Here is a 22,843-nt window from a genome sequence, read left to right as displayed (position 1 = left end):
TATATATATATTTTAAAGAAAAGTGGCAAATGTTGACCAGGATTGTAGAGAAATTGTAATCCTCATGTATTGCTGATGGGAATGTAAAATGGTATAGCCATTGTGGGACACAATTCGGTGGTTCCTCAAGAAGTCAAACAGAATTATCACATAACCTAACAATTCCATTCATAGGTATATACCCAAAATAACTGCAAACAATAACATGTACACAAGTTTTCACAGCAGTACTATTCATAATATTTAGCCAAAAGAGGTAAACAACCCAAATGTCCATCAACTGATGAATGAATATACAAATGTGGTATATCTATATAATGGAATATTATTCAACTATAAAAAGGAATTAAGTCCTGACACATGATACAACATGGATGAGCCTCGGAAACATTATCCTAAGTGAAAGAAGCAGACACCAAAGGCCATACACTATATGGTTTCCATTAACAGCAAATATCAAGAATAGACAAAGCCACAGAGATAGATAGTAAAGCAGTGATTGTCTGAAGCTGAAGGAAGAAGGAAATGGGGAGAAACTGCTTAATGTCTACAGGTTTCCTTTTGAGGTAATGAAATGTTCTGGAACTAGAGAGTGGTGATGGTTGCACAACACTGTGAATGTACTAAATGCCACTGAATTGTACATTTTTAAATTCTTAAAATGATGAATTTTATGTTATGTGAATTTTACCTCATTAAAAATAATATTAAATTAAAAAGAACATATAGCCCTCTGCCTTCCTCCTTCCTTCCTACACCTTCTCTGAGGAGGTGGTCCAGTATGTCTGGGGCTAAGCTTTTGGCCAATGTAACCAGAAGACTAGCTACTTACTGAGTAAATACCTGGAAGATGATGGCTGTTAAGTTTCTCACTAGTGATTTAAGTCACATAAAATGGAAAGGGAGAAGGCTAAAGTAAACTCTGTGGTGTTTGTATAGAATTAGAGGTGTCAGTATCATCTCATGGTTTTTAACATGTGTGTATGTATATATATACACACACAAATATGTGTGTGTACATGTATACATATATATAAATATCCATACATGTTGAAATCCAGGAGATGTATGCCATGTGTGTATACATACATATAGTTACTAGTTCTGTCTGCTGTGAGACTCTGAAAGCAATGACTCCTTGGTAGCAATGAATACACGTAGCATCCAGAGCTTGACTTCTAAATACCATTTTATACTTAAGGAAGTCAGGGCTCTTAGGAGAAATGGCTAAAGCCAGGACTGGGGTAGAGAAAACACAAAATGAGCCTGGAACATTTTCTGTACCAAATGTAATGAATGATTAAAGAACAATGGGGACATGTCAAAAGTACACAGAAGAAGAGCAGCTCTACGGGGCTCCTATTGCCCAAATCAAGATATAACTGAAAAGGTATAAGAGATCCACAAGGAATTCCCTGCTGGTCCAGTGGTTAGGACTCCGCACTTCCACTGCAGGGGGCATGGGTTTGAGCCCTGGTTGGGGAAATAAGATCCCGCATGCTGCAAGGGCACGGCCAAAAAAACCCACAAAGATATACAATAAAGCTTGTTACGACTGCCCCTCCCCTGGTCTCAAAACATTACCTTTCTGCAGAACTGAATAGAGGCCCATAGAACTCTTTGTGTTCCTGGCAGACAGGCCTCCACCCCACGGACACTCTTCAAATTCTATCTGCTACACCACTACAAACTGCCCTAAGAGATCAGTGCCAAGAAAGAGACCATAATTTGAACAGATTGTCCACCTACCTCAGAGGCCATCAGGACTATTCAACCATGTCTTACATGCCTAACTGTCAACAAAGGAGGCCTAAAAACTCACAGGTTGTCCGTAATCCCACTTCCATGTGGCAGTGTACAGGCCCTAAAATCTGACACAACGTTACTAACTGTCCCTGCTCCACCAAACCCCTTCTCTGTTCTGGAACTCACAATCTATCATTTGGAAAACTGCCTATATCCTAAACCTCTCCAAATTCTCCTTGCTCCTTGCCCCTTTTCTAAATGAACAAGGCTGTCTCCTGAAGATGCTATTTCCCCTGCAGCTCATAATAAATGGTGTTTGTTTAACCTTCCAACCCCTCATACAACCAGGCCTAGAGAGAGGTCTCCTGGCTCTTCACTCCTTCTAGACCTCCTTCCATTTGCCTTCTTAAAATCCCAGCTTCTGTCCAACACATGCCAACTGACCATTTCCCTGCTACTGTTCCTTGTGCTGACATCTAAAGACATTCACAGTGCACTCATTCACAGATTCTGGCACTACCTTTTGCTTTCTTTTTCTACCACTATTCCTGCCATCGTTTTTGACGATTTCAATACCCGGGCCAAAAAAGGCATCCAACACACTAGCCTCTCAGTTCCTTGAACTGCAATTTTCCAACAAAAAATTTCCAACAGTCTTGTCCTCCCATCACATCTCAGACACCCATTCCCATGGTCATATTTTATATTTAAATGCAACCACCCAAATTTTAAGCATTCCCTATCTGAACATCATTTCTTACTTTGTAACTCACTCCCCCCAATACTTTGACTCACACTACAACTCAACTCCACCAGCAACTACAAGCCATTAACCACACTACTTTTTAAAAAATCATCACCTCCCAACCAAGTCCTTACATTTTCCTCCTTACAAAGCTTAAATTCTATAATCAATCAAGATAATCAATCTTTCTTCCCTTCTGTTTATACTCACTTGCTAAAACCACAACCTAGTTAAATCAACTGTCTGTTTCTTTTTTTTTTTTTTTTTTTTTTTTTTTTTTTGCGGTACGCGGGCCTCTCACTGCTGTGGCCTCTCCCGTTGCGGAGCACAGGCTCCGGACGCGCAGGCTCAGTGGCCATGGCTCACGGGCCCCGCCTCTCCGCGGCATGTGGGATCCTCCCGGACCGGGGCACGAACCCACGTCCCCTGCATCGGCAGGCGGACTCTCAACCACTGCGCCACCAGGGAAGCCCTGTCTGTCTCATTTTTACCTCTACCCAAGCAGCTAAATGTGACTAAAGAAAAAAAAAACACAACCATGTTGATTGGTCTCCTTTTAAAATTCATGAACGTAAGTTTCAAATGGGCCTCCAATGCCGCCAGTCTAACCCTGTATTTATTTACATGGTCATCTTATTTTCCCACTCCCCTAAGTGATTATTTCACTCTTTCTCCTTTCTTCTTCAAACCTCCAACAACCTTCCTCCTATCTGAACTTTCTAACAAACTTGCGTCTTATTTCACTGTAAAGTAGAAATAATTCTAAGAGAACTTGCACAACCTCCCACCATCAAATCTACCAGAAGATTTGTATTTACATACATACATACTTGGCTTTCTCTCATGATATTATGGATATATGTGTCTGATTAGAGTCAATCCTCCACTAGCATACTCGTCTGCATCTTTTCTTCACAATTTAAGGACTGTGCTCCTGCAGCTGATATCCCCTCCTGCAAAGCTGATTTTCTACTTTCTGAGTAATTCATCACAACAACATGCAAACATGCTTTAATTTCTCATGTAAAATAAAATACCCTTTCTTGATGAAGAAAAAAGTATGTATAGTATAGCACTTCTTTTTAAAAATACTTCTTATTTTCAAATACTTTAACACTCACAAGAAATTACACAAATAGTACAGAATTTCTCTGTACTCTTTACTCAGTTTTCCCCAATAATAACAGCTTAAATAACCATACTTCAAACCAGGAAACTGACATTGGTATGTGGTATACTACTACATACGTACTTATATTTATTTTTTCAAAAACGGTTAAACTATAACATTCCTTTTGAAAAGAATAACTTTAAGAGGAGGGAGGAAGTACAGTGGAGGGGGTAGAGACAAAAGTTATACTTTTTTAGATACGTTATTTTGTAGACTTGACTTTGGAACTATGTAACTATTTCATATAACTATAAAACTAAATTGAAATTAAACAAGCAATCCCTAAAAATTAAAAATTCTACAAGTTAACCTACGTGTGTATCTACTTGGTATGATGATACAGAGTGTACCAATTTCAAGTGATATCAAAACACAGTTATTATAGAGATGTTAAAACAAACAAAAAACACAGTTATTTGCCTGTGTATCTCACCTGGGGTATACTCAAAGGGCAAAAAAACCCTGCAAAATACTTAAAAATGAAACAAAACAAAACTACAGTTGACCCTTGAACAGCTCAGGGGTTGGGGCGCTGATCCCCTGTGCTGTCGAAAATCTGAGTATAATCTTATAGTCGGTCCTCCATCCTTAGATTCAACCAACTGAGGACCGTATAGTATCACAGTATGTATTTATTGAAAAAAATCTGCGTATAAGTGAACCTACACAGGTCAAACCCATGTTGTTCAAGGGTCAACTATATTTTCAGTTATCATAATATTGGTTGAAAGGTTGGTATTGTTAGGCAATAAATGTATAAGTCTGGAACATTTTATCACACCAAGTACACCAGGTAGCAAGGAAGCTACTAAACAGTACTAAGATTGTGTCAAAAGGACTCAGGTGCCAAGCTGAAGAGCTCCCCCTGGATAAAAGTGGGATAATATTAATAAAGATAATAACTGCAATAGACTGAAAAACATCAACTATGTTTAAGTCCATGAATATATAATAATATTCGAAAACAAAATTAAAAAATGAATTGTCACCACTGGAGCATGCTAATTCTTTTGAAAAATAACTACAGAGAGAATTCTTTCCCATATGAACTGTACTAATAAGGATTAAATAGCGGATATGAGAAAATTTCTTTACATATAAGTATCCAAGCTACAAAAATGAAAAAGAAATGTTAGAGTAGGAGTAGTACCATTTTGCCACCCCTAATAAATTAACTAGCCTAGGCACTGATCATCATGACTGCTAACATCACAAAGGACAGCCAGTCTCCTGTAAGAATGAATAAATAATACATCAAGGCTTTTAGAACAAACAGTAAATAATTCAAATTTCTTTCAACTCAGAGTTCTACAAACTGAACCATCCATTTCACTTACAGTTTCTAAATTAGGGGCCGGCAAACTTTTCCTGTAAAGGGGCAGACAGCAAATATTTTAGGCTTTGTTGGCCATAGGGGCTCGTTGTAACTCCCCACTCTGCCTCTGCCAGTTTTAGCTAGAAAGTAGCAATGGACAATAGATAAATGAGTAGGCACTGACTTTATGTGCTGGGAAGAACTTTCAGGGACTGTAGTTTGCTGAGTAGTTACCTCTGCCCTAAATTATAAGGTAGAGAAATCAATGATCCCTAATGATAAATTAATTCTCCCCAGAAGAAAAGTTCATCTGGTACTTATTCAATCCTCAAATCTAACTCAGCAGAACAGTCAACATCATTTTCAGGATGACCATTCCGTAATTTATTTTGCTAATTTGAAATGTGTGGTAAGCATTAATGTGTTCTGATGACTCTGAATCCAAACGTTTATAATTTTTAAAATTGTAACAAAGAAGATCTGTAAATAAAATATGTTAGGTATCCAGTAATAACTCCTATTTATTACTGAGCTAAGTTGAAACATATAGGTATATATACATAGGTGTATACAGACAGACAGACAGACAGATAGATAGATATAGAAGTAATTTAGACGGTTAGACTTTTTACCTTATCAGAAAACCAAATGAGCCTGGAATCTTCATAATACCTAAACATGCCATATTTAGGATCCAATAATTCCCTCATGATGAGCAAGAAAAATTCTTTGCGTACCCCTCCTGCATCAACAGCATCTTCTCCAACAAATATAACCTAAAACAGGTTAATGCAAACACTGAATGTAAAGAAATGAACGTATATTCTGGAAACCCTACAACACGTTATTTATTATGAATAAAAGCGTGGCAATTAATAGCTAAAAAATTTTTAAGTATATAATTTTATTAAGATTCAAAGATACACTAAAAATGAACAGGAAAACTTTAAACATATTTTCTGAATAAAAGTTCCAATTATACAACAGAAAATGTTAAATTACCTTGAGTGGCTTTTTGTAGTCTATATTCTTTGTTTTCCTAAGGACTTCCATTGCATCTCCTACTATATTTTCTCTACGTACCACTAGAATTAAGCAAGGATTCACAGATTCAATCACTGGGAGAAAAAGAGAGGAGACATTCTGTCTGTGGGCCTGGTCAATAGCCATCTAGAAAACAAAAGATTAAAAATTTAACAGCAATGCTATAAGGAAGCTGCTGTGACTGAATAAGCTAACCTCTACCTACTAACGATAGATATCCTATAACTCCTATACTACTGAATTCACACAGCACCTAACACAGTATTCAGCACAGCATCAGAGCTTAATAAACTGAGCATAAAGAGTATCCTTTTGAATTTTTTATAGTAATGTATAACTGATGATACCATTAAGCTAAGTAAGCATGGATCTGTAATAATTATGATATATCTGAACACTTGTTTCTCAAAAAATAACTAGGATGGAGAGTGAGGAGAAAAAGAAAACAGCATTAAAACAAACCTTTAAAGAGAAAAAGAAACAGCCTGGCCAACTAAAAGGTTTATAGAAATTCATTTAGTAGAGTTATCACCATATATGCTCACAAACCAAGCATTTGGCTTTTACCATTTAAAGCTTTTATTTTTTTCCTATGATTTTCCTTGTGTTCTTAATTCTAAAATGGAATATCCTACATTGAAAGCACCAAGTGATTAACTTTCTTTCTCTCTTTTTTAAAAATATTTATTCATTTATTTGGCTGCACCAAGTCTTAGTTGCAGCACGCAGGATCTTTGTTGCCGCATGTGGGATCTAGCTCCCTGACCAGGGATCGAACACCGGCCCCCTGCATTGGGAGCACAGAGTCTTGACCACTGGACCACCAGGGAAGTCCTGATTAACTTAGCATTTAACAGAGATTGCTAAAAAACTAGCAATCTAGTTGTTAGTATAGAATCCTACAAAAATATTTATTTCTTCTGTTGATGAAAATGGAAATAAGCACATCTCTAAAATTCCTCCTACTATTATTTATTATTTAAATATATGGAAGAATTTAGAATAGTAAACGCATTTATTTTAAAGGAATAAAAATTGCCATCAAAATTGGGGGAGGGGTAATTTTAAAAAGCATTTTTAGAATATTAAGTGCTCAAGGTCTCATCTCATCCTTAGTCCTCAGCCTCTATAGTCTGATATTCTATACCAGAGGAAGAAACTCAAAAACTTTTAAATTTACAAGTTCAAATGATAAAGCAAACCTACTGTAGTCCTTCACGGACATAATGTAAATTAGTTTTAAAATTTCTCATTATAAAGGAAAGAATGTTCAGCTTAAAGTGGGGGGGCGGAGGGGAAGGACAGTGGGGAGGAGGAAGAGGAGATGACCAACCTCAGGAAAGTACCTTATTTATTACTAAAATGTTCATACCCTCCTCCTAACGACTGATCAAATGCCTCCTACTTTTTAACATCACCTCACCTCTACTGATTTTCATCTTTTACCAAGTATATAAATAGGGAATATATAATAAAGCAAGATTTGAAACAAACCATTTTATCAAGTAAACTAGTCAAACTGTTTATAAAGACTGTATATTTCTATAATGAAAGAAGATTATACCATTTTTTAAATATAAAATGATAAAAATCTAAATTATTCTATGTCCTTTTAAATATATATAAGTATCCCTCATAAGAATATACATTTCACATGCAACAGCCCTCTTCATAGGTACCAAAGGTACTTTGGTAAAAGTAGCTTTTTTTTTTTTGCGGTATGTGGGCCTCTCACTGTTGTGGCCTCTTCCGTTGCAGAGCAAAGGCTCCGGACGCGCAGGCTCAGCGGCCATGGCTCACGGGCCCAGCCGCTCTGCGGCATGTGGGATCTTCCCGGACCGGGGCACAAACCTGTGTCCCCTGCATCGGCAGGCAGACTCCCAACCACTGCACCACCAGGGAAGCCTGTAAAAGTAGCTTTGCAAAAGACAGACCACAAAAGTACAAAATATCCCCAAAGATATTTGAAATACTTTAAAAAAACACCAGAGAAACAATTCAAAAACTACTCTCAAATTAAATTAGTACTATACAATATTTTACCTGCATCTGTAAGACTGCATCTGTTTGTAACAGAGTAGTTTTTGCTTGGGCATCAAATACAAATGGATATGTGCAGATTGTAACAGGGATATCTGCCAACTAGAAATAAAAAATTAGCTTATTAGTACAAATTGGTTTGTAACTTACTTCTTGTAGGTACTGTCATTTCTTGTGTAAAGTTGATCATATTCTTGGTTTATTCACTTTTGTGTCATTCAGGAATTATAAATAAAATGTGGCTTATTTCTTTTTTTAAATTTAATTTTATTTTTTATACAGCAGGTTCTTATTAGTTATCCATTTTATACATATTAGTGCATACATGTCAACCCAAATCTCCCACTTCATCACACCATCGCCCCCCCCTCCCGCCACTTTCCCCCTTTGGTGTCCATACATAAAACGTGGCTTATTTCTGAATATAGAATTTTTACTGATAATTAGATGAGGCATTGGAATAACCCTAATTCCTAATTTTAGGAGATAACTGTATACTTGAGAATCCATAAAATTGTAAATTACAGGTATCTTTTGCTTAACATCTTATCTTAACTCCAAGTTTCAGTGAATTAGGCTGTAAATTTATTCTAAATGTGGGGCTCCTATGTTAAATACAGTTCCCAGTTCTTATATATTAGGGCTACTCTAGCAAGTGAGGCCAATGATAAGCAATCTACTTATTCATTCAACAGATATTTACTGCCAGGTCATTAGGGGGACAACACTATTATAAGCCCAACAATCTGTTCATTCATTTAACTTACAAAATAAGCACGATTAGTATTATTATTTTCTGTCAATCTTCAAAGTTGATCAATAATAGCTGATCTATTATTACCATTATCAGACATTAGTCACCTTATCGACAATTATTTATCCTAGCAGGTAAAACATAGTGATTGATTGCTAAGTTTTTAACAGGGCAGAAAAATACAAAGAGCTATGAATTGCCAGTCACAGATCTTGCAGTTGGAGGATGTTATACTACCATATACCCAACAAAGCAAAATTTTTGTGCCAGCCTTGACACAGAGCCCCTTCTTATTATAAGGCTTCCAGTGAAGACTTAATACACCATGAAACAATCCTCTTCTTTTTAAGTTCTTAGAAAGTTCTTTATATTGAGTCTGAATCTGCATTTCTATACATCACTTCACTTTCTATTTCAGTCTTCATTCTGCCCCTGCAGGGAAGTTTATATGGTTTAGATACTTCGTGCTGCCATGCTCTCCCTAGGTTGTCTTTTTCCCACACTAAACATGCCCAGTTTTTCCAACCATCCTGAAAATAATATGGTTTCCAGCTCTACTCCTTCCCAACCGCCTTCTTTTATTTTATTTATTTATTTATTAGGCTGCGCCGGGTCTTAGTTGTGGCACATGGGATCTAGTTCCCTGACCAGGGATCGAACCTGGGCCCCCTGCATTGGGAGCATGGAGTCTTAACCACTGGACCACCACGGAAGTCCCCAATAACCTTCTTTTAAATGTATTTCAATTTGTCTAAGCCTCTTTCAACTATGGCCATCAAAAACAATGAAATAATTCAATAGTGCCCAATCAGTAAGGAACACAAGACTATCAACTTGTTGTTCTCAACATGAAAGACAATATGCTGAGTGACATTAACCCTTAGGTAAGTTATCATTCTTGGCTATTTCTCATATGACAAGTTTACCCTCCACCCTGTATTTGTGTCACTAACTAGCTATGGATGATAGAAAGTCTTTTTACTACTCTGAAACTCTAAAAGACTGAGATGATTTCTAAAGTCCCCTTTGGCTCCAAAACTCTTTGATTTCATAATTTTATGTGCTACTTCTATTTGAGGATGAGGAAGCAAACAATGTCAGGCCCATAGTTTAAACCTACTTCTAAATGCTTCATTGGTTCAAGTGCTGTGAAAAAAGCAAAGCAAACAACAAAACCTGAAGTCTATAACAGAAATATAATACAACATTCCCAGGTATTAAAAAGGTGGCTCAGGATTGTTGATTATGTAAGCCAAAGTGCCAGAACTTTATATATTAAGATAGTACATTAAAAAAAAGCGAGGGAGATGACCATACTGAAAGTTTATTCTATTTTATGGCCATTTTGAGTGTCAATTATTAGTTTAAAAATTGAAAATCATTCTACTTCTCTAACATAAAACATTTTCTGCCTTCTTGGTAGGCATTTGTGAAATTTTATAAGTTTGCTTTTTTGTATTCTGAGGACACCGTAAATTTTATACTGGAAGGCTTTAGGAGGATAGGAACTATTTTAAGACAAACATTGTTAAAAGGCATCATATATAGGTGTAATGCTAACTAAAACAGAGGGTCTAATTTTCTTCAGAAAATTCCTCTGAAATGTTATACAGGGCAAGTTCTATACACTCATTAAAATATATATGTATATATACATATATATATATATGTTTTAAAGTCACAAAAAAGAGGAACTTTGGGGTCTTCAATCACTTAAGACAAAACAGAGTATATCTTACTCTGAACATGAGACTTTATTACACCAAACTTACCTCAGTTAATCCATGGTTGACATCCTAAGACAGCAGTGCAGAACGTAACAGTAATGAGGAAAGAGCATTGTTAGTGTCCAAATTTAACTATTTCTATTCAAAGCAGCATTTCATTTATTTTGCTATAGCAGAATACTGAATTAATGAAGTAGACCAAAATACATCTACAACAAAACTTACCCTTTCCACATATACCTGATATATCTATAAATGTAATAAGACCTTCGTTTCAGGTATCTTGTGATCATAAAATCATTGAGGCTTGAACATAATGAAATTTGGTTTCAGCAACTAAGTTACACCATTTGCAGAATTTAGGTAGAACAGGGAAACTAATCCTAAGCCTAACTTGGTCTTGAAGAAATAATTTTATGGCTCAATCTCTCCACCTGGAAAATGGAGAAAATATCCCCCAGATTTTAAGACTTGGTTAATCTTGACAGAATATTTGAAAAGTGTTTAGTAGATTAAAATGCTATGTGGAAAGTGAGAAAATAAGCCATAATTGTTTTTATTCATCAGAAATAACCAGTGAAACACAGGTATCTTATATTAAGCGTTCTTTAACACTGAATTAGCTAAAACAGAAAGTACAAGACAGGGCATAGGGGTTGGTAAGTAGAAATGAAGAGAGAAAGAGGTATTTATGAAGGATATAATAATGAAAATTATAATGAAAGCTTACCACTGCATTGAACAGAAATGCACAACACTTTCTTGAAGAAAGCTTTCATATATTCTCAGGGTATAGACTCAAATAAAGTACTAGAATCTCCAAAAGTATGTTACTAAATTTGCAGATGGCACCTTGTATAGTGAGGAATTAATCTTACCCAAAGAGAGGTCTGATTTTGCCCTCAGCTACTGGGAGATGATCCACAGGACTTTGGAACGTCATACCTGGACAGGAGTATCTTTGTTTGCCTGGAGGCTCTGGGACATGTGGTTATCAGTTCTGCCTCCAGAAGGTCTGGAAAGTAAAGGTCAGCCACATGGGCAGTATGTGATGGAACCTCAACAAAAACTCTGGGCACCAAGGCTCCAGTGAGCTTCCTTGGTTGGGAACACCCTGAGAGTATTGACACAGATGGATGCTGGGAAAATAACTTGTCCATGACTCCTCAGGGAGAGGAAAACAGAAGCTCAGCCTTTGGTACCTTTCCCAGACTCTACCCTTATGCACTTTTTCCCTTGGCATTTTAATCTGTACTCTTTCCCTATAATAAACTATAGACGTCACTATAACAGTTTCCAGTTAGTTCTGTGAAGTCTTGTAGCAAATTACTGAACCTGAGAATGGTTCTAGGAATCCTCTAAGCTTGCAATTGGTATCAGAAGTGAAGGCAGTCTTGTGTGGACGATTCCCTCTAACTTTGTAATTGGCTAAATTCTTGCACGCCACAAGCGGTATCACTGGAAGTTTTAAGGTATTAGCAAACACTTAGGGTTTGTTCACTATATTGTGCTAAATAAAGCCAAAGCAGTGTAAGCATAAGTAAAATATGACTCTAACTTCCTGTTCTGAGAAAGGTAATTATTAATAGCTTCTTTCAAAAAATTCAGAGTACCAAGTTATCACTATATACGTGCCCCATTGGGCACGTTAACAGAAGAATATATTTACAAGCTGTTTGCAGAAAAACCCTTTTAGATTGCACTCAGTTTAATTTAAAGCAATTTAACAGGAACAACTGAAATACTTTTATAGTATATCTTGTGGGATGTTTTTTAAAGTGCTGTTACAGCTAAGAAGGTGTGAATAAGCAAAGAAACACCTTTCAGTATTTTCTGACTACCTATGGCCAGCTTGAAAACTATATTTGATACCTGGTATCATGGAAGATGGATTTTATTCTTAATAATGAAACATTACTATATATGCACTTTTTTATTGCTACATGTAAAAGATAAAGGTTCTAGGCATATCCTTTAGCACTGGGAAGCCAATAAGATAGTCATAATTTATAGTGTAACTAAACCATATTAACACAGAACAAAAGTTTGATGGTAGAGACAGATGGGAGCTAGAAGGAATATGAAAAATAATGGGACATGTGGAAAACTTGGGAAAAGAGACTATTAGATATCAGGCAAAATGATTTACCTAGGGGAGAGCCATCAAAGGGAAAACCACATTAAGGTCATCATTCGAAATTTCAATTTAAGTGTTAAGGATCTAAGACAAAAGCTCAAACATTTAAAAAGAAAAAAAGTAAATATGTAAAAAAGCAAGGATAAACTCCTCTGGGAAATATTAGAGTTGCAAGATAGTTGTTACATTAGCTGAAAGTCTAAATGAACCAAAGTAGTATTTCCAAGGAAAATTTAGAAGGAAAAAATGTGGTGGGGGGTGCGGACAGGATATTACAAAATACGTGAGGTCAATGAAAGGTCTATTGCTAAAAATTTACCACATCATTCAATGTGTGACCTACTAGTGGCTCCACATCCACATACTCAAGCACTAACTGTTGGCTGTTTGTAGACTGAGGGCCCTGAAATTAGGTCAAGGCATGCCTAATTTTAGTTACCCAATGTCCTAGAAACTTGAGTAAGAAAGGCCTAAAGGAATGTTCAAAAGTCAGGGTCTCATGGTCCAAAGCAGACTTACACTAAGGCTGCTTTTAACATCAATGGTTAATGATAGTTCTAGTTAGTTATAGACAAAAAAGATGCAACTCCTTGGCATGTTTTAGTTTCAACAAATTACTTATGGCAAAACACTGTATCATTGCTGGTGTCATCATTATTTAAGGGTATAACATAGGATTATTCTGAGGAGGTATAAACAGAGGATACCGAAGTTACTGAAGTAATTCAAATAAATATGAAAGGTGTTGGTGACTAGGTAGAAAAAAAAAAAGATACTTCTAAAACACGAAGAAAATGAAAAATAAACCAATATAACTTGGTAATTCAAGGCATAAGGAATCAGTCCAAGAGTCTGCAAAACATTAATGCCATTAAAAATGACAAGGGAACTTTAAAAAGCTAGTATGAACCTTCTGGGAAATATTATAGCTGCAAGGTTTATACTGCAAGTATTAAATGTATTGCAATATTAAAGAACACAAATATATTTTAATTTCCTCATTTCATTAAATGAGGAAGAAACTCAAACCTAGAAAGTTAAGTACTGGCCTATCTTCCCAAAGCTGGTCTCCCTAGTTGTTATGTCAGTCTATCTTCCTAGTTTGCTGATGAGCATGTCATGTTGTTAGCTCAGCACTGTCCGCAGTTAAAGTACAAAACCTTAATGCCACAGAAGAAATACAGTAATGATTTACAAACACAGCACAATTAAAATTGAAGTAAAATTTATGACTTAAAAAATATATAAAGTGTAATATCAAAGACTGTAAAAATGTCACCAATTTATCAAATATATTTATTAGTACTTACTTGTATCTGACATGTCTTACATAGGCATACACAGTTCTTGAAATAAGAGAATATGCACTTTAAAAAATGCTTAACTTGATTTTTAATTATAAGAGGCACAGACTCAGCATAGACCTTTCTACACTTTATTCTAAATTAATCAATTTTTACTAGATATATATTGATACATATGTACAGTAAAGAAAAGCATAAGCAAGGGAAGAAAAAAGAGCAAAGAGTTTAGTTGTAACCACTAAAGTTTTTTTGTTTCTTTTGTTTGTGTTTGGCCGCACTGTGCAGCTTGTGGGATCCTAGTTACCCAACCAGGGATCAAACCTGGCCCTTGGCAGTGAAGGCATGGAGCCCTAACTATTGGACTGCTAGGGAATTCCCCACTAAAGTATTTTTATAAACAATTTTAGAGCAAAGTTAAAAGAGGTAAGCAAATAAACTGAGACTAATACCTAGAAAGTGGAGAAAAACATCAAATACCAGAAGATAAAAAGAGAGAGAACTCATGTGCTCTTTTATTTTGCCAAGAAATTATTGTAGAGGGAGAAAAACAGATAAAAAGCAAAAGGAATCCAACTGAAAAAATGTCATACCCTAATATCAGAGTCTGGAAAAACAATCAAAACAGAGAAGCTTATACAGTAACCAGCAGGAGTAGGAGGATCAAGCAAAAACTTCATGGAAACATGAAAAGGGAAACAGGTGAAACAGGATGGGAAAATGGAAGAGGATGAGGTGAAAAGTTAGTCTCAGCTGTACAAGAGGATATTACAAGGAATGCAAAGAATTTCACAGAATTAGTTTTTAATGTTTAGAGACCAGGAAAGTATATACCTGATGGGTTCTCTTTTTTATTTTGTTTTTTTCCTTCTAGTTCTACTGAGATATAAATGACATACAGCACTGTGTTAGTTTAAGGTGTATATTCCTGATGGATTCTTAAAATCCTCGACTGGGAAAGAAAGGAAATGGAGAAAGAAATCTCAACAGACTATGGCATAAAGAGAAATATAATAAAGGTAATATATAATAAAGGTAATATAATAAAGGTAAAATAATTTTCTTGCAGTGTTTAGAACAAGGTAAAGTTTTACATATATACGTGTATATATTTATATATAAAATATATGTGTATATATATAAATACAATTTATAGACATATTTCTTATAATTCATAGTAATATCTTCATCAAGGAATACTTTAAACTTTCACATGAAGGAATGGAATTATTTCAAGATCATAACTCCTGTTCAATAATGGTATACATATGTACGTTGTATACACAGATATAAGTACATATATGTGTGTATATATGTCTATGTGCACATAAATACACATATACACATTTATATCATCACAAAACAGCATATGAGTATCTTTAGGATAGACACTTTAAAACTTTACTAACTTTACTTACAGGGCCAACATGATGTTCAACCTAGTATTAAGACTAGTAATGCAAGCATGAATTTTATTAAACAGCCTCAGGAAAAGTCTTTAGTGTTATGTGTAAATGTGAAAGTGATCTGAACTCTCTCAAAGAAAGAAGCACCTTCAGATGTCATAATATAAATTAATAAACTACTTAAGAGTCAGTCAAAGACCTTCAAAGTAAATTGTCAGCTTTCTATTTCCGGAAGACTAGAAGAACCCAAATCACGGGTTCTAGATTCTCATTTCTAAGATGTGACATTAAGTCCACTATGCACATTAAAGAACAAGTTTTCACTGCCACAACCACCTATTCAATACCAGTCTGTCTATAAATGGAGAGAAAGGAAAAACATGTGGTTGAAAGAGTAGAGTAATAGAGGGCAATTTTCAAGTACATCAACTTAGAAAGTCTAGAAATAAGAATGTGGTCCTCTACTGTCTCCCTCTTACCAGAAAACAGTAGCACTGAAAGAATTCCTAAGGAAATTCAATTTGATATCATCACAGATACATACCAAGAGGAGTTTGGATACAAGTCTGCCAAGCTTAAAAGCAAACATTCAAACCATAGCTTTTCCATGTAGCACAAGATTACAGCTAGCTTAAAAATCCTATTAGACTGGCATTTCTCTTAACTTGTTCAGAATACAAGTAGTTTATGACCTACATACCAGATAAAAATTCGGATGTCAAAGAACATCAGATGTAATTCACAGTGATCAAAGAGGATATAACTCTCCAGGAGAGAGTGAAATGCTTAGTGAAATAAGTCAGAAAGAAAGACAAACACTATATGATATCACTTACATGTGGAATCTAAAAAATAATACAAATGAATCAATATACAAAACAGAAGAGACTCACAGACACAGAAAACAAACTTACGGTTATCAAAGGGGAGGAGGGACAAATTAGGAGTAGGGGACTACAGCTACGAACTACTATACATTAAAGTAAATAAGAAACAAGGATTTACTGTATAGCACAAGGAATTATATTCAATAAAAAAACTAAAAAGAAAACGTTGAGGTGGGATATAAAGCTAGGTGCTCTTACGTCACACTCCTTCCTTATATTTACGTTGTGAGCTGAGATTCCTGAACAAGACAACATAATCATCTTCCATATCAAATATTAACTTGATTATTAAACTTGTAGAGTTATAATTAACTTACCAATTTGTTATGCCTTAAGAATTCTTTTAAAAGCTATGTACCAGGAGTTTAGAACTAGTTTAGTGTTTGTATATATTTAAATAAGATAATCGTAAATAAGGTAAGTGAGCTCCGGACGCGCAGGCTTAGCGGCCATGGCTCATGGGCCCAGCCGCTCCGCGGCATGTGGGATCCTCCCGGACCGGGGCACGAACCCGTGTCCCCTGCATCGGCAGGCGGACTCTCAACCACTGCACCACCAGGGAAGCCCAACACTAAGCTTCTTAAAGGAATTATTTTATTTTAAAAGGAGTCTATATAATCACTCCAGTCTCAAAAACACTGGTCAAAGACCTAGGGCATCTAGGTGGTGTATCAGGGTTTACATGCAAGTTTTTCGATAAAAAAAGTTCATTTTCTGAATCATCAGTTTTCCTCAATGGTAAATAATTTTAATCCCTTTTATATTGCAGTAAATATTTATTTATTTCTGAATTTTATTTATTTTTTTATACAGCAGGTTCTTATTAGTTATCCATTTTATACATATTAGAGTATATATGTCAATCCCAATCTCCTAATTCATCATACCACCACCCCCTTGCAGTAAATATTTATGAAGCCCCAAATTTGCATTCTCTTGAAGATAAAATATGAGACTTCACACAAGTCCTGCAGAGGGAAAATTAATAACCTCAAGAAATATGTTTTTTCTCCTGTCTTAGGGGTTCACTGGAGGAAGAATTTGAAAAGCTTTATCTAGGTGAGAGCTTTAGTTTAAATAGGGAAGGAAAAAGGAAATATTTATTCAAAGCTTTCCAGAGGTCAAGTATTTTCTTTCTTAAAAAACTGTTGTCCCTTGACACCAGCTAACCACCCTACTTTTTTACTCCCTTCCCTTCAGCGCAGAACTTCTTGAGAGTACTGCCTATGGCTTTTGTTCCCTATCCTCACCCCTAAATTTCTCTTAAGCATACTTACTCTAGACGCATTATCAAGGTTACCAATGACCTTCACGTAACCAAATGCATTGATCAATTCTATGGTTTTATCCTATTTCTCAGCAGCGTTCAATATGGTTTCTCCTTCACTTTTCAATTTTGGTTCCCACAACTCTCTCCTAGTTTTCCTCCTACCTCTCTTAACCTCCTTTGTTGATTTCTCTCCTTTCCTTATCTCATATCCATCAGCAATGCTTGGCCATCTTACCTCCAAGAGGTACCCAAGTCCATTTTCATCTTCCATCTATACAACTACCAATCCTAGTCAAACCCATCATTTTCTCTCCCCTTATCTACTCCATTCCCCTCACTCCATCTTCCACAAAGCTGACAGAGTGGTTATTTCAGAATATAAATTACACTGTACAGTATTCACCCCCTGCTTACCACCCTCCAATGGCTTACCATAACACTTCAGATAAAATCCATGTCCCCGATCCTAATTTACTAAACCTTGCATGATCTGGCACCTGCCCATTTCTCTGATCCTTTCCCAGAACTCTCCCCATTCCCATATTTTAGCCATACTGGCCTTTTTCTATTCTTCAAACATGTCAAGCTTGCTCTCACCTAAGGTCTTTTAGTAGATGTAATTTTTCCTGAAATTTTCTTTGCTCTGATCTTACATGGCTGCTTTTTGTCATTTAGATTACAGATCATACTTCATTAGACAAGACTTTTCTAATTACCCAATCACAAGAAATCATCCTGTCTTTATTACCTTCTCTTATTTTAATTCTCTATATAGTGCATATTATAAGCCTTTTTTTTTTTGCTTTACTTGATTACTATCCATCTTGCCCACTAGATTATAAGTTTCATGAGAACAGGGCCTTATCCATCTGGTTAATCACTGTATTTCTTATACCTAAATAAGTGCCTGTTACAAAGGAGAGTCTTAATAAGTATTTGTTGAATATGCAAATGAGCAGACATAAATCTGTAGGATGTTTGTAAACTTGACTGAGTCCCCTAGTGATTCTGCAGGAAAAATAAAATCAACAAATCTCTCCCAATCCAGATGCAAGTATCTAGGGAAGCAAACATGTACTAGAAGTGACCTGATTCCTATAGGTAAGAGCATCCTAAAAACAGTATGCACCAATTGCACTGCCATTCAAAAACTACTGTACTTTCTAAGTGCCTACTAGACATATTTGAGATACTGTAAGAAGTACTGGTGAATAAACTGACAGAGTGCCTATCCACAAGGAGCTTGCAGTTGGTACCTAGCAAGCAATGAAAGGCTATTCACCTTCCTAGAACTGTTAAATGCATGTTGCTTAAATTACCTGCTTCAGGGGTGGAAAAGTTGGCCTTAAGTATATTATAATGGTTAGCAAATAAGAGTCTAAACCTGTTTTATATCTAGCTGCTTACCAATTTCTATACTGAAATTTTGTCTGACTAATTAAAGTTTTATAAGACTATGATATTAGTTTTATTTTTATTTTATTTTTATTTTTTTGGCCATGCGGCACGTGGGATCTTAGTTCCCTGACCAGGGATCGAACCCTCACCCCCTGCGGTGGAAGCGCAGAGTCTTAACCACTGGACGGCCAGGGAAGTCCCTATGCTATTATTTTAATTAAGTATCTAGTTATTAGAGACTTAGCCACATGGAAAGAAATATGTGGCACTTGTGGAGGTATGCCAAAAAACTGAAATCAAATTAAGCACATAAAAGGGGAAAAATAAAAACTAGAATCAATGGTACCACAGCTCACTTCTGGTAGTTCTGAGGCACTGATCTCACAATTTTAATACGTTCTTAGAGTTCAAGTATCAGAGACTCCAGTATCCTCAACATTAGACAATTAAGAGACAACCTCATGCAAAATAAATGAGACTTATAAAAATAAGTCATATTTGCATTTTTCTGTAGAAAAGTGTAATCTATTTCTTTGGTTTGGCTTTGGTATAAGAGCAGAATGCTTACTTATAAATACTGTATAATATATAACTGCTCCTTTGCAATATGTTTTTATTTAAAAAATGAGCTCTGAATAAAAGCTCTGAAAAAGCTTTGTTGTTTCAAAAATACACAATTGTTCCTTTTGTATTAGAACAAATGATACATAAAAATGAAACCATAAAATGCAACAGGAAACATACCATTCCATAGGCCTGCTGTTGGACCCAGTTGATATAATCATTCCGTATGTCTATCAATTCTTGTACTTCATGTATATAAAATTTATCATATTGTATAATCTGTCCAGTTTTCTCATTTACCTACAAAAAACAAAAATGTAATTAACATTAAGTTTAACCAGTACCTAAGAAAGAGACTGAAAAATGTTTAAACAGAATTGAGACTTCTTAGCTATTTTCTCTTCCTATAAAAGAATAATTTACTGAGTGCCTACCATATGCAAAATGCTAGTTAAGTGCTACGGGAAACACCAAGATTTACAAGATGTGATATCTGTATTTAGTATCTCAAAATCCATTAAAAAATATTTATGTAACCACCACACAATAGGAGATATGTACCATAAGTATATATAGTATACAAAGACTAGAAACTATAAAGTCTTCTGGTTGGGAATGGGACTTAAATAATAGTAAGAATAGCTAATGCTTGTTAACCATCACTCAATAGTGGCATCTGATTATAATAAACTAAGAGGATGACATTTGGGTAGGATGTGAAAAATGAAGACAGTGCAAATTACCATACTAGAAAATTACTAATTACAAAAGGAAAAACAAGTCTTAACAGTGGAGACCACCACCTTAACTGAGTGATCAAACTAACCACCACCCATACTGGGACAATCAAATATTATGTTCCTGCTGGGACTTCCCTGGCAGTCCAGTGGTTAAGACTCCGCGCTTCCACTGCAGGGGACACAGGTTCGATCCCTGGTCAGGGAACTAAGATCCCATGTGCCTCGAAGCACGGCCAAAAAAAAAAAAAAATTTCCTGCTGATATAATGCAACAGGAAGTACAGACATTATCTGTGAACCAAGAAAATGTCTAACCTGAATCTAATCAAGTCCTTGATTCAAATTCCAGTTTACAGGAAATACAGGAAAAGAGGAACAAGTTAAACATCATTATAAGGAAACAGACAATTATCCTAATTGTAGGAACTTTACAAGAAGACTGGCCAGGACTCTCCAAAAAGTCAAGGTAATGAGATCGAAAGGTGGGGGTTATTCCAAATTAAAAGAAACTAGAAGAGTTCTAGTGCTGGATATGGCAGAGTACTTTTTATCAGACTAATCCTCCTGACAATAACAGTTATAATCTCTGGACAGTATATTAAAAAAACAACTATTTAAAAACACTGGAGATCAACCCAAAGCAGGCAGAAACAAGAATGAACACAATCTCTGAAAGAAGGAAAGCACATGTTGAGAACCACATTTTTTTTTTAACATGGGAGTACTTCCAAAGCAGCATAAGGGGTAGGGGATGTAGCACACGCAGAAAGCAACAGTTTTATCAGACAGAGAAGTGTGAGATTGAAGCTGCCAACATGGCAGACAATGAGGAAGAAAAATCCCAGAAAGGAATCCTGAGGACAAAGTCCCAAAATCTGCATGTAAATCCCCCCCACCTCTTTGGCTAACTCTTAAACCATGAAAGCACAAGTGAGATTTGGGGTGGGGGAACAGGGACGGACAACACCCCAACAGAAAGCAGCAACTGGGAGGCTACTCTTAAGAGTACATTTCAAGACAAGCATCTCCAGAGGGGAAAAAAGGTACATTTCATAATGATAAAAGAATTAATTTATCAAGAAGTCATGACAATCCCAAATAACAGCACTTCAAAATACAAGAAGGGGAAATTGACAGAACCACCATCATCATTAGAAGTTTTAACACCTCTCTCTTGGTAACTGATTTACAAAAAAAAAAAAAGAAGGGCAAAATCAGTAAGTAAGGAAGATTTGAACATCAGTTTCAACCAACGTGAACTCGTTGCCAGAAGAGAGGGAGATGGGGGCAGGAGAGAAATAGGTGAAGGAGATAAAGAGGTACAAACTTTCAGTTATGAAATAAATGAGTCACAGGTATGAAAGTGTACAGTGTGGGAAATATAGTCAATAATTATGCAATATCTTTGTATGGTGACAGATGACAACTAGACTTACCATGGCAATCATTTTGAAATGTATAGAAATATCAAATTATGTTTTGCACCAGGAATTAATATAGTGTTATAAGTCAACTGTACTTCAAAAACAAACTCATAGAAAAGGAGATCAGATTTGTGGTTACCGGAGGTGGGGGTGGGGGGAGGGGGAAGTGGATGAAGGGGGTCAAAAGGTACCAACTTCCAGTTATAAGATAAATAAATACTAGGGATGTAATGTAAAACAACATATAGTTAACACTTCTGTATGTTATATGTATGAAAGATGTTAAGAGAGTAAATCCTAAGAGTTCTCATCACAAGGAAACAAATTTTTTTCTATGTCTTTTTAATGTTGTATCTGTATGAGATAATGGATGTTGAGTAAACTTATTGTGGTAATCATTTTATAATGTATGTAAGTCAAATCATTATTGCTGTACACCTTCAACTTATACGGAGCTATATGTCAGTTATATCCCAATAAAATGGAAAGAAAAAATAGAACATTCCACCCAGTAATTGTACATGGGATGTTCACTAACATATATCATAACCCGGACCATATAACACGCCTTAATAAATATCATTAAAAAAATCCAACATATACAAAGTACGTTCTTTGACCACAACAGAAATAAACTAAAAGTCAATAACAAAAATATATTTGGAAAATCCTAGAAAACTGGCAATTAAAACATTTCTAAATTACCCCAAACTTTCCTTGTATCCATCAGAGAGCTAAAGTCACAAGATAACAAAGTAGCCTGAAGTCCAAGGATGGACAGATACTTCCAAAGAAATGGGTCACCATGGCAGAGCAAGAGGAAGTTTAGCACTGTTATACAAGCAGTGAAGAAGAAATCAGCTAAAATTCTAAGAAATTGCTTAAGGCTGAGTATGGGATAACTTGAGAGGATAAAACCCCCGGGAGCCTCAGACAGTTTGCACTCACTCATAGACTCTTGCCACAGACCTCTACTGGGTGTCCAGGAGGATGAGTGGAAACAGGGCAGGAGATCGAGAGACTCTCTCAGTGGTGCAAGGCATTGGCTGCCTCTGTGAGAAAGAAACAAGGCCTGCCACCCTGTCCAGATCCTTCTCTCACATAGAGAAAGCAAAAACTTTAAGCCACTGAGGAAGGGGAAGCAAATTCTATGCCATGTTGCTGGAAGAGGGGAA

General features: G+C 35.9%; 1 protein-coding gene across 8 annotated transcripts in view; it reads right to left on the bottom strand.

Moving 5' to 3' along the window:
- HERC4 (HECT and RLD domain containing E3 ubiquitin protein ligase 4) overlaps positions 1-22,843 on the bottom strand; it is a 133,135-nt gene that overhangs the window by 20,740 nt on the left and 89,552 nt on the right. For 6 of the 8 annotated variants that reach the window (XM_024765513.1, XM_024765512.1, XM_024765515.1 and 3 more), the window contains 5 exons: positions 19,686-19,805; positions 10,588-10,611; positions 8,065-8,163; positions 5,980-6,147; positions 5,610-5,753 (listed from right to left, as the gene is read on the bottom strand). In XM_024765513.1, the coding sequence (XP_024621281.1) occupies positions 5,610-5,753; positions 5,980-6,147; positions 8,065-8,163; positions 10,588-10,611; positions 19,686-19,805 (555 nt within the window). Of the gene's footprint in view, positions 1-5,609; positions 5,754-5,979; positions 6,148-8,064; positions 8,164-10,587; positions 10,612-19,685; positions 19,806-22,843 lie in introns of those variants that run through there. The other 2 variants (XM_024765517.1, XR_003005994.1) reach the window with 2 other exon arrangements.

This window comes from Neophocaena asiaeorientalis, unplaced genomic scaffold, assembly GCF_003031525.2.
Source record: "Neophocaena asiaeorientalis asiaeorientalis breed wild unplaced genomic scaffold, Neophocaena_asiaeorientalis_V1.1 scaffold31, whole genome shotgun sequence".
Classification (NCBI taxonomy): domain Eukaryota; kingdom Metazoa; phylum Chordata; class Mammalia; order Artiodactyla; family Phocoenidae; genus Neophocaena; species Neophocaena asiaeorientalis.
This window is presented reverse-complemented; position numbering and strand designations above follow the sequence as displayed.